The sequence below is a fragment of the Myotis nattereri genome (assembly GCF_964212035.1).
Source record: "Myotis nattereri genome assembly, chromosome: X".
Lineage (NCBI taxonomy): Eukaryota > Metazoa > Chordata > Mammalia > Chiroptera > Vespertilionidae > Myotis > Myotis nattereri.
This window is the reverse complement of record NC_138078.1, coordinates 144,952,343-144,965,735: the sequence shown is the minus strand read 5'-3', so window position 1 is coordinate 144,965,735 and position 13,393 is coordinate 144,952,343. Positions and strand designations below refer to the sequence as shown.

Sequence of the window (13,393 nt, the reverse complement as noted above, 5' to 3'; positions counted from 1 at the left end):
CAATAAAATATATATTTTTTTAAAAAGACACTATTAAGAAAATGAAAAGACAAACCACAGACTGAGAAGAAATACTTGCAAATCACTTATCTGGGGAAGTATTTGTATCCAGAATATTTAAATAACTCTTAGAACTCTATAATAAGACACATACACCACTTAAAATGAGCAAAAGATATGAACAGACCTTAGTCATTGAATGCACAGGATATCTTTTTTCTAAAGATGATATACAAATGGCTAATAATCACACAAAAAGATGCTCAACATTGTTAAGTCTTAAAGGAAATGAAAATTAAGCCACAATGAGATACCACTTTATATCCATCAGAATGGCTATAATTAAAAAGAGAGAGAATAACAAGTGTTAATCAGTATATGGAGTAACTTGTAATTGCTGGTGGGAATATAAAATGGTACATTTTGGACTAAAGTTTTGGTAGTTTCTTAAAAAGTTAAAAAGTTACCATATGAACCAAAACTTTACTCCTAAGTAAGAAACAAACAAAAAAAATATATAGCCACACAAATATTTGTATGCAAAATGCTCATAGCACCATTATTCATAACCCAAAGTGGAATCAATCCAATGACCACCAACTAGTGAGCAGATAAACAAAATGTGGTATATCCATACAATGGAATACTATTCAGCAATAAAAAGGAATTAATGATACATACTACATCATGGATGAACCTAAAAAACATTATCCTAAGTGAAAGAAGCCAGACACAAAAACACACATACTGTGTGACTCCATTTATAGGACGTGTCTGGAAAAGGCAGATCTATACAGACAGAAAGTGGATTAGTGGTTGCTGGGTCTGGGGGGAGGGAACCAGGGCTGACTATAAGTGGGTATAAGGGATCTTTTGGGGGATAGAAATATTCTAAAATTGGATGGTAGTGATGGTTGCATATTCTTTAAATTTATTAAAAATCATTTAATAGTTCACTTAAAACAGGTTAACTATATGGTAACTAAATTATACCTGAAAAAAGCTGTTAAAATATATAGTTAAAAAAAACTCAAAAGTAGCTTAAATAATCCTATTACACATGGTAAACAATATTAACCAGTACAAACTGCTAAAATAAACCTTATTATTAAAAAGAAACACATTTTTGGTAAATTTGTATACTTGACATATTCAGCGAATAGTCATTTGGTGAACTAGCTTTCAGTTAATTGGCTCTCATTAAATTGGCCTGTTTTCTACCCCATAGAGTTGTTGGGAGAATTAAATAAGCTAATGCAGAGACTGACACATGGTGAGTGCCCAATGTAGCTAATGAAGTTCTTGGGGCCTCAGTTTCCACATTAGTAAAATAGGGATAACAACCCTGGTCTTCAGGGTTGTTGTGAGGACTAAATAAAATAATGTATGTAAATAGCTAAGATAGAAGTTAATACAGAGTGGGTGCTCTGTAAATGGTAGCTTTTTGTACCCAGATCTTTTATTAACATCTAATTATGAAAAATGTCAAACATATTCAAAAAATGTAGAAGTATACCAAATTCCCATGTACCTATCACCCAGTTAAGTTCCAGCAATTGTCAATCTTGTTTCACAGCCAATCTTGTTTCATTTACACCTCACCCTCCACAAAACACTGGATTACTTTGGAGAAAAGCCCAGACATAATATCATCTGGTTTCCAAATATTTCTATACCTTGACTCTGTAGGTAACTTAACAGCTGCCTCTGGCAGCTTCAGGAGGTGATAGAAGTAGAGAAGGGGAAAATGTCTCATCATGTCCTCTATAGCCATTACAGGCTGGACTCTAGGACTCTCAATTTTCTCTTCCCCAGAGACCAACCATTGGTTCTGGACAAAGGCAATGCTCAACAGTCTCTCTAATCTTATTCTTTAGTTAACTAGGTTCTCAAATCCCAAGGATAACTCTGCTGCTTTCAGAATGTGCCCTACTCTCACTCTCTCTTTTTCCTTATTTCTCACCAGGTGGACCTACCACACCCACCCTTGGGATCTGAAGACAACCTTTGGTATCCTTGTCACTTATGTTCTCACAATGTACATACTCTGTATTTGGCTCTTTACTGCTCCTGTCTGGTGTTCTGAGTGCCCAAATGATAACTCTTACTATCTTCCTCTGCCTGCCCACAGGATTTCTGATGACCTACTCAGCTTCTGTTCATACCCATGCCATTATCACCATCACCACCACCTTTCACTTCAACTTGATCATTATTTGTAAGATCTACCATTAATTGAGCATTTACTATGTGACAGGCCCTTTGATAAGCACTTTACATACACTAACTCATTTAGTCCTCCAACAACCCTAAGTTTTATCTATAGGATAGATCTAATAAGGACACTGAGGCAGACAGGTTAGTTAACTTGCCATGGTCACACATAAACACATGTCAGAGCTGAGATTCGAACTTGGGATTGTCTGATTCCCAAGTTCATGCTTTCTGTTGTGAACAGCTATTGTTTTATTCTTTTGGAAAATGTTCTGTTAACAATTATTTTAAGAAAAGGCACACATGCTCATTGTACAAAATTAAAATTCTACTGAAGTGAAAATTTCCTCTCCTGTCTCCCCTATCCTACTTACCAGAAGTAATTACTGTTATAAGTTTGGTTGACAAGTGTAAAATAATAAATATATTTACTTGTGTGAATGTGCATAAAATATCTCTGGAAGGAAATCGTTGACACTGATTGTCCATGGGGAGGGGAATTGGGGAACAGAGAGGAGTGGGAGCAAAATTTTTCACTATGTATTCTTTCACGCTTTTTGAATTTTAAACTGTATAAATTAAAATTTAAACCGCTTCAAACAAGTTAAATTAAAAATAAAGGAATATATGATGTCAACTAATGTTACCACAATAAATTTAATTTAAAAAATAAAGAGGAAAGTCTGTATATTGCTTTTCTACACACATGCTTTTTTTTTTAATTAAAATGGAACTATCCCTATATATTATTTTATAAACTGATTTTTTCACTTAAGGATTTAACCTTGGACGGTTCATCATGTCAATAGATATTAAACTCATTCCTTTTTAACAGCTGCATGGTATTCTGTTCTACAGATGCACCATAATTTATCCAACCCTAATTGATGAACATGTTTCCAATTACTATTATGAACAATGATGTGAGCATTTCTTTGTATACACCTGTGCAAATATTTCTGCAAAATAAATTCCTAAAAATTGAATCGCAAAAGGTATATACAAAACTAATGGTCTTAACCGGTATGCTATACTATCTCTTATACCTGCCAGCAGTTCTGACCCACTGACTGGCTGGAATTTCTAGAACTTACACAAGATTTTTCTCAGGATTGCCAATTAGATTCTAGACCTCTCCCCTCCCTACCCATAAACGCAATCATGATTCTCTGAACGAAGTAATGATATCTGATAATATCCAGGTATTTCTCCAAATGCAGTCCCTCCCCGACCGTGTTACAGTCCCGGATCCCAATTCCATGCCCTGTGTTAGTGGCATGTTGCCACCAACAGTCCCAGTATCTGTGTTCATTCTTCCCACCTCACCTGCCATTAGACATCAATAAGGCCAGCGGGCCCTCATTCCCATCAACGTCCAAGTCTGGCGAGTCATCATCTGAGTCATTCAAGCAGGTACCAGTGATGTTGAACTGCAGGAGGAGGATGCTCAGTTGTCACCTGTCTGGGTCTCCCATGTGAATCAGTAACAGGCCATGGGTCTCCCATGGCCAGTTCCCTCCAGTTTCACTGGTTTAGTTCACTGTCAAAACCACCTGAAGGCCTTCTACTACACTGTGCCAGTCCCCACTTTGCACCCCAAATGATCACAGGAGTAGGAGGTTGAGAATGGCTGGCTCAGAGGGAACCCTATCAATCTTATAAAGCATGTTCCCTAAAAAAAGGGGGGGAGCACCTTCACATACCCATAGAAGGCACCACAATCTTGAAGCAAGTCGGCGCCCTGGACGAGAGCTTTTCTCAAGGACCTGTTCGAGACTTCAACCTGGCACTCACAGAGCATGTTCTCAAATGTCATTCTCATCAAAGCATTTCAAGATTCAGCTTGTGTCATGTTTTCTGAGAAGAGCTCCTGATCATTGCCCTTACCCAGATAGAATCATCACCCTCTGAGTCCTAGGGTCCCACACACACCCAACTGTGGTATCTACAACACTTCATTGCACTCATTTTTTATGCCTGTATTTCTCACTAGCCTGTCAGCCTCTTGAAGGTTACATCTATAGCACCTATCACAGTGCCCAGCATAGACAAGGTCTCAATAAATGCCTATTAAATTAGTGGGACTGGTAGCCAAACACCAGGGGCCCTAAGGGACATGGGAAAACAGGATATCCTGTCCTTTTGAAGCTCTGCTCTTCCAAGGGACACAAAAGGGTTGGGCTGAACCTATGGGCCAGCACCCACCTTTTCTTTCAGGGAAGAGCCTGTCTTCAGTGCCTGATGATTGTATATGTCCATGAGATTATAGCTCAATTGGCCAGCAGGCCCCAAGGCTGAGCTCTCCTTGCCCTTTCGCTCAGCCTTCTTGAAGAGTTCCTTGGGCTTCAGGCCTTTCTTCTTTGAATCAGTTTTGGAGGGCATTGACAGCCTGGATATGGCTATTGAAGTGGGATGGGCTGGCCTGGTTAAGGGAGTGGAGCCGGCTGGGAAGATCCTCTGCATCCCAAAGATATTGCTCGTATTCCCAACCTTCTGTTGGAAGATATCCTACAAGAGTGTTAGTACACAAGGGGGTTAGAGCTTACTCAAGGGTTCTCTCTGCTAAGAGCAGAGGTCCATTCATGGCACTGGCGGCACAGCCAACGGAAGTGGCTTACAAATGCTCCACGTATGCACACCTTAGTTTTTGCACAATGAGTCATTAAAAATTTGGGTGGCATTTCTTTACCCAGCCATTGACGAATATGAAGAAGACGAGCAGAGGAAAAGCCCAGCATTATTGTCAAAACTGGAGATAAGTGGGTAGGGGCTGGGAGGAGGGGGGCAAAGGTGGGGAAAATGGGAGATATCTGTAATACTATCAACAATAAAAATATATTTAAAAACTGGAGAGAAAAGACTCCAAGAGCAGCTGATATGAGACAAAATAACTGAGTACTAAACTGGTAGTTCCAACTCTAAGGACTGCAGGATTTGAGAGAAAGAGAGAGGTTCTAGTCTGAATTCTGGTACTAGCTACTTCTGTGGCCTCAGATAGTAATCTGACCACGCGGGGCTCTGTCTACTCAGCTGTAAAATTAAATAATTAGACGAGATAGGTGGTTTGCAAAGATCTTTTCTGTGGCTCCTTTCAGCTTATTGGGAGGAGCCCTGAGGATTGGAGGGAGCTGGGAGGCAAACAAGAGGACCTAGTGGAGCTCTAAGCCTCTCACCTTCAACTTATTCACAGCAGCGGTGCTTTGACTGATTGTATATATTAGACTTCCAAGTAAAATCTTACTTAAAATATTTGAAAGCCAATGGATCAGATATGATCCATCACTAAGTCCTCTTCCAAGAACTCCAAAGTTCTGTGTATACAAAATTGATTTAAGTCGAAAGAGTTGGGGAAAGGGTAGGCCTTTTAATTAAACCTGAAGGATTCTGACAAAAGGGACTGAAGGAAAATGAGGTAGGAGGTGGACCATGTAAGGTATGCTCTAGGCAGTGAAGCATGCTGTAATTTGGTGAGGCTAGAAGCCCAAGTTCCCAGTAGCTCACTCTGACTACCCTTCAGCATGGATTTAGTGCTAAATGGAACTTTACAGCTTCTGAGCTGAAGGAAAATTTAAATTTTCTCAAGTCCCATTCTCCTCTGGTGCCTCTGCTACTTCACCAGCCCACACTGAGTTCTCTCTTTGCCGCAAAATCTACTAATAACAATGGCTCACATTTATTGAGTACTTACTCTGCCAGGCACTGTGCGAGGGGCTCTACATACATAAGCTCTTAATTCTAACAAAACTCTGAAAAGGTAGAGTTATCTCAACCTTACAGATAAGGATACTGAGGCTCTGAAAGGCTTGCAAGTGACAGAGCAGGAACCAGAACCCAAGTTTCTCTGAGTCTCTTACCACTACACCTTACTGCCTCGTGGTATATGCCACCTGTTGAAACATGGCTTTGTAATCATCTTCAACCAGGGAGAACTGTCATTTTGTAGAATGCAGAGACTGAATCAAAATATTAATAACAACAATAGCTACTATTATGACTTCCACCACCCAATATCACTATGACCCACCATCAGAATTTACTGAGAACCAACTGTGTGCCAAACACTATAACTAATGATCAACCTATACGACCTTATTTAATCCTTTTAACAACCCCTGAGTAGGTATAATTATACTCACTTTAGAGATGAGGAAACGAGGCTTAGACAAGTTAACTTTGCCGGGTCTCCTACTAGACTGTGAGTTCTTTGTGGGCAGGCATTGTATTATGTATCCTAAGCACCTAACCCAATGTGTCACACACTTAAAGCACATAATATATTTGAATTAACAAATAAATGAATGAATAGAGTCCTTGGTTGGGCCTTCCCAACCCGTCCCCTAATCCCTTATGCCAAGTGCAGAGGCCTGACCTGCCACTTGAGCCTCAAGCCCTTCCCAAACACCTCCCCTGCTCCCATGCTTCTTACTTCCACCAGGCGGATCTCCCTAGCCAGATCTTTAATGAGCTGTACAGTCCGTACTGTGTCCGGGATCTCCTCCTCATGTTCTGGCAGAGCCTGTCAAACAAAAAGCATCAGGACAGACCCACACGTAAATGAATAACTGATTTTTGACAAAGGTTCCAAGGTAATTCAAAAGAAAGGGTAGTAACACATGGTACTGGACCAATTAGATATCCATATGCCCCAAAAGAACCTTAACCCATACCCGGCACCATACACAAAGACACACATACAAACTCAAAATGGATCCCAGGCCTAAACGTAACATCTAAAACTATAAACCATTTAGAAGAAAGTGGAGGAGAAAATCTTTATGACCTTGGGTAAGGCAAAGATCTGTTAGGACACAAAAAGCATGAACCATAAAAGAAAAAACTGATAAACTGGACTTAATAAAAAAAGAAAAACATCTCTGGGAAAAACACTGTTAAGACAAACCATAGGCTCAGAGAAAATATTTACAAAACATATATCTGATAAAGGACAGTGTCAAGAAGTGTGAGGAACTCAGATGAAGGCTTGGGCCATACCCCTCAAAAAGTCAAGGACCTCAGGGAGATCCCTGGGAACATTCCTTCCTCCCCAGAACTCAGTGCTGAATAGTTACTGGCCCACAGCTAGCTCAACAGCAAACCAGGCTGAGAGCTGTTAGTTGCCTCTCTTAATTCCTTTGCAATCTTTTTGAGTCCTCAAGATTTACATGTTTATGTAGCCAGACCTGTCAAGCTTTTCCTTTGTGATTTCTTCCATCAGTTTTCACTTCACTTCAGTATCCAGAGGATTGATAAAAATTCCTCGGCATTTACTTCTTGTTTCCCATGCTTTGATTCTTTTTTCCTTTAACTCTTTTAATCCATCTGGAATTTATTTTGATGGCTGGGCAGGGGCTGACGCCTAAAACCCATATGACCAGCTGGATAACCTTAACAGCCTCCTCCTCCCACCCAGCCCAGGGGCTCTGGAAACGTGGGGAGCAAGTGTTTCTCACAGAAGTCAGTCATCTGCACTTCACAAAAGACTTGTTCCATAAGCATGGCTCCTCAGATCTCTGTCCTACTCTCCCTTTGGCCACACTACTTGGGGCCATCCCTTGGTCCCTGGGGCAATGCTGGCCCAAGGCATGAGTGCTTAGGACCTATCCACTTCCCTCCCTTTTGGTGTTTCTGGGAGAGAATCACACCAAAGTTCACTAAATGGGGGGCAGGAGGGTCAGAGATGAAACTCAAGGTAGCCACACCTGAATGATGTAAAGATGTAAGGAAACAGAATTGTAGGCTAAGGCCCAAGCCTTGTAGATGTGTCTAGGGAGCAAGAGAGGGCACAAAACATGAAGTCCAAGGATATCTGAATATTGAATTTTTAAAATTCAATAGGGGAAGTTCGGCAACAGGAAATAGGGAGATCTCCTTAGGCCACTGTATGTAGGAAGAGAAGTCTACAAAAATATCAGAAGCACTCTAGCTGTTTTGGCTCAGTGGACAGAGCATCGGCCTGCAGACTGAAGGGTATCGGGTTTGAATCCAGTCAAGGGCATGTACCAACCCCGGTTGGGGTGCATGCAGAGGCAACCAATCCATTTGTCTCTCTCACATTAATGCCTCTCTCTCTGTCTCTCCCCCTCTCTTCCACTCCCTCTAAAAATCAATGAAAAAATATCCTTGGGTGAGGATTAACAAATATAGATATACTAGAGGCCCGGTGCAGGAATTCATGCACGGGTGAGGTATGGCGGGCCTGCCCCAATCAGGGCTAATTGGGACGGGCTGGCTGGGGGGAGGGGCAGTGGGTGGTTGGCCAGCTGGCCCCACCCCGCCCCCCTGGTCGAGGGGACAATTTGCATATTAGCCTTTTATTATATAGGATGTGTGTGTATGTGTATGTGTGTATATATATGTATGTACATACACATATATACATATATATCAAAAGCATAAAAAATATTGATATGTCTTCTATTTTTGCATTTCTTAAAATTGCTTTTTTAAAAATTCAGTATTTTGAGTAGATAATCCATTTACAAAATTTTAAAAAATCAAACAATATAAAAAGATATATACTGAAAAGCCTCATCAGCCCCATTAGGTCATCAGCTCCATTAGGCCACCCCCATACGCCACTTTTATTAGTTTTTTCTGCATCTCTCCAGATTGTGTCTTAAGGCAAACATTAAGCACATACAAATATAATTATTGTTTTCCCCCTTTTTACACGTAAGGTAACACACTATACACACGGTTCTATACGTTTGACAAATTCTAGAGCTCTTTCCAAATCAGTACATAGAGAACTTACTGACTCTCTTCTATAGCTATTTAATATTCAACTGGTTAGATGGATATTGATATATTTCTAAAAAGCCATTTTGGCAGTATGCATCAAGAGTCATACATTTTTTTCCATATACTTTGATCAATTGCTCTTCTAGGAATCTATCCTGAAGAAACTTCAATCAAGAGATCAGGGACAGCCCAGCTGTTGTGGTTCAGTGGCTGAACATCAACCCATGAACCAGGATTCCTGGTCAGGGCACATGCCTGGGTTTTGGGCTCGATCCCCAGTAAGGGGCATGCAAGAAATAGCTGATGGATGTTGATGTTTCTCTCTCATCATTGATGTTTCTATGTCCCTCTCCCATCCTCTCTCTGAAATCAATAAAAACATTTTTTTAAAAGACACACGGGACAAAAACTAATACAAACAGATATACATTGCATGATTTTCTACAACTGCCCCCCAAATACATGGGTAAATAAAAAGAAAGGAACAATACACAAGTGGTTAGGTAAGGATGATACATACCTGCAAAAGAATATCATGTAACTATTAAATGTTTACGGAGAACTTTGGTGACACAGGAAAATTAAGATAAGCCAACCAATTCAGATATAAAATTGTATATACAGGGTGACAGCAATTATGTTTTTTAAATGCATATAAGAAAGGTCAGAAGACAGAGAAGCATAGATCAGACTGTCAAACCTCAGAGGGAAGGTAGAGGAGGGTGGGGGTACGGGGGAGAGATTAACCAAAGGACTTGTATGCATGCATATAAGCATCACCAATGGACACAGACACCAGGGGGGTGAGGGCATGAGTGTGTGTGGGGTTGGGGGGCAATGGGGGGATAAGGACACATATGTAATACCTTAATCAATAAAGAAAAATAAAATAAAACAAACAAAAAAAAAAAAAAGAAAGGTCAGAAGAAAATACTGTGGAACCTCGTTTCTTGAATCTAATTCATTCCAGAAGGCTGTTCGAGAAGCGATTTGTTCAAAAACTGCATCATTTTTCCCCATTAAAAATATTGTAAATTGAATTAATACATTCCAGACCCCCAAATGATTGTTTCAACCTTTCTTATATACAGTACATGTGTAATGTACTGTTTAATTTATAAACACTTCTTTTCTTAACTTTATAGAACCACCTCCTACTAGCCTTAAAGGAATTTTTCATATATCACTGCCTCAGAAGTTTTATCACTGGGCTACCTGCTTTTCCTTTATCCAATCAACAACAGTTTTTCTACCTATTCAATTGCTTGTGTTTGCTGTTTTGTGAGCACTTTCACACCCTTAGCAACATCAGCACTCTTGATGGCCTCTTTGTGTTTTAAAATTGTGCTAATCCAGCAACAAAAGCATTCTCTCCTTTGCTTGTTGCCTTCCATACACTTTGTCATGTTGAGGTAACAGTATGAAAGGGTTGTCAGGTCGAAAACTGAAGTTTTGGTCTACAAGGGAGACTTTTCTGTGAACAACTTTCTTGGTCAAGAACTGAATTGTTCAGGATGGGAGATGTTTGAGAAATGAGGTTTGACTGTATACCCAAATGCTAATGTTAATTCCCTTTGAGTATTAAAATTATAGGTGATATTTTCCTTCTTTATACTCTTCTGTATTTTTTAATTCTCTAGAGTAGGCATGTATTACTTTTTTATAATCAGAAAGAAAAGTTTGGAAACATAATCTAAACAGTCCTAGCCCAGTCCTCCACTCTAACGCCGCGAGCCCACAGGTCTCCCTGGTCTCTTCTGCCGCCCCCAAAGAATCTACCCAAATCCAGTCCCCATGAAGGGCAGAACTCTAGAAGAGGTAGAGAAATAAGCATATTTACTTCTTTCCTTGTCCAGGCTCTAAAGGCCAAGTTCAGAGCTTTGCCACCATGGATCAGGTAGGAGGCAGGATGTCTCCTGTTCTCTCGCAAACCTAAAGGGTGAAAGAGGAAGGCAGAGTGTGAGCAAAGCCATGCAGAGAAGTGAAAGGCTTCTTACTTTTCTCAGGCAACCAGAGAAAATGCTCGAGGTTCTAAACACAACTCCAGATCTCAGTTCTTATAATGTTGTTCATTTAATGAGTACCTACTATGTGCCAGGCATCTGACATCTACATTCTCATTTAATCTTTATACCCAACCCTGTAAGCCAAGTATCACTATCTTCATTTTGTAGTTTAGGAAACTGAGGCTCAGAGAGGCAAAGAGATTTAACCAAGGGCATACACCTAGCAAATTGCCAAAGCCAAGACTGAAACCATGTCTTTCTGAATCCGAGGCCTGTGCTTCTCTCACGACACTACTCTCCCTCTTGGGTTCCAAAATGTAACACTCAGGACGACCATGATTGGCCCCCCTCTACACAGATCTGAAGGGCCATTTAATGCCCGTGTTCTGAGTTACTCCAGGAGGAGGTTATGGCAATGCCAGATTTAGTTAGGTGCAATACAGAATTTTCTACTAAACTGAGCTTTTCAGAACAAGAGATGCAGTGAGTCATTTACCCTCTGAACACTTAAGTGACAGTTTGTCTAGGTGGCAGAATAAGGGCTTGAGGTATTGGATAGGAGACTACTCATTGGTCTCTGAGGTTCTTCATAACTCTGAGTTACTGATTCCTCCTGGCCAAGTCATCTTGAAGAATCTCAGGTCTAATCAAGGGAACTACTCGATTTCAGAGCAGAGTGGACAAGAAGACACCCAGCAGGTTAGCTTCCACCTGGGCTGAGACCCGGAACCAACACAACGATACCAGGATGGTCAGGACTGGGCCTTGTCCCCATGGGAAGCAGAATTTCTCAGGAAACAGACTATCCAGACTGAGTTTCTTACTTTAATTGGTAGGAAATAGGAATAATTTCACTGTTATCCAATTTTCTCAGCTACCTTTGCTAAATAAAAATGTTTAAATCTATGCTCTACCCTACATTATGCTTAGTAAAAAAGCCAATCACAAAAGATCACATACTGTATGAATCCAGTTTTATAACATTCTATAATGCAAAATTATAGAGATGGAAAACAGAACAATGATTTCCAGAAGTTATGGTTAGTGCAGGGAAGAGAGTGGGTGAGACTACACACGGGTAACACCAGGGAGATCTCTGTGGTGATGGAATAGTACTGTATCTCAGTTGAGGTGATAGTTACATGCATATAGGCGCACACACATGCTCAGGAGATTAAGATAAAAGGGACAGTTGGCAAAGGGCTTGATACCTCGAAAGATGTCCAGGATGTGCTTTCCCACATACCAACAGATGGTTTCAAAGTTGGGGAACTTGAAGAGGTCTGCAGTGCTCAGCCGCTTTTCAATTTCATAGGCTCTGGGGAAAACAGGCACAACAGTGATAAGGATCCTGTTTACTGAGCATCTACTATGTATCAGCTACTGTCTGGATGCTTTATACCAGGACATATATATACGGCCTGGGTGGGGAATGTCAGGCCCACGGGCCGTATAAGGCCCATAAAATCATTTGGTCTGGCCCTGCAAAGGCATTAAGAGTGAGTTAATTAAATGTTTGACCAAATATGTTAATTTAAAAATTCTTTTTTTAATATATTTTTATTGATTTCAGAGAGGAAGGGAGAAAGAGAAATAGACATCGATCGCCCTAACTGGTTTGGCTCAGTGGATAAAGCATCAGTCTGCGGACTGAAGGGTCCCGGGTTCGATTCTGGTCAAGGGCATGTGCCTTGATTGCGGGCACATCCCCAGTAGGCGGTGTGCAAGAGGCAGCTGATTGATGTTTCTCTCTCATCAATGTTTCTAACTCTCTATCTCTCTCCCTTCCTCTCAGTAAAAATTCAATAAAATATATTTTTTAAAAAAAGAAAAGAAACATCGATGAAAGAGAATCATTGATCAGCTGCCTCCTGCATGCCCCACATTGGGGGTCGAGCCCACAACCCGGGCATGTGCCCTGACTGGGAATCAAACCATGACCTCTAGTTTATAGGTCAATGCTCAACCATTGAGCCATGCCAGCTGGGGTAGCAGGGTAATTTTTAAGTTGATAATTTTGTATAGCCCAAGAATGATATTATAAATATCCAAATGGCCCTTGGCAGAAAAAAGGTTCCCCACCCCTGCTGTATATCCATTATCTCTAATCCTCAAAACTACTTTGTAAGACCATATTTTATGGGTTAGGAAACTTGGGCTAAAATGTTATGTGACCTGCCCTGGCCAGGTGGTTGTTGGTTGGAGCATTATCCTGTATACCAAAGGTTTCAGGTTCGATCCCGGTCAGGGCACATACCTAGGTTGCAAGTTTGATCCCCAGTCAGGGTATGTTCGGGAGGAAGAGAGAGAAATAGAAACATCAATGGCCCTAACCGGTTTGGCTCAGTGGATAGAGCGTCGGTCTGCGGACTGAAGGGTCCCAGGTTCAATTCTGGTCAAGGGCATGTGCCTTGGTTGCGGGCACATCCCCA

At 40.8% G+C, this 13,393-nt stretch overlaps 1 protein-coding gene across 1 annotated transcript in view; it reads right to left on the bottom strand.

Moving 5' to 3' along the window:
• Positions 1-13,393, bottom strand: part of PHF8 (PHD finger protein 8) — a 75,674-nt gene that overhangs the window by 28,283 nt on the left and 33,998 nt on the right. The window contains exons 10-14 of the mRNA XM_081115439.1: positions 12,173-12,279; positions 10,796-10,887; positions 6,641-6,730; positions 4,420-4,722; positions 3,541-3,644 (exon numbers count right to left, since the gene is read on the bottom strand). Coding sequence (XP_080971565.1) covers positions 3,541-3,644; positions 4,420-4,722; positions 6,641-6,730; positions 10,796-10,887; positions 12,173-12,279 — 696 coding nt within the window. The remainder of the gene's footprint in view (positions 1-3,540; positions 3,645-4,419; positions 4,723-6,640; positions 6,731-10,795; positions 10,888-12,172; positions 12,280-13,393) is intronic.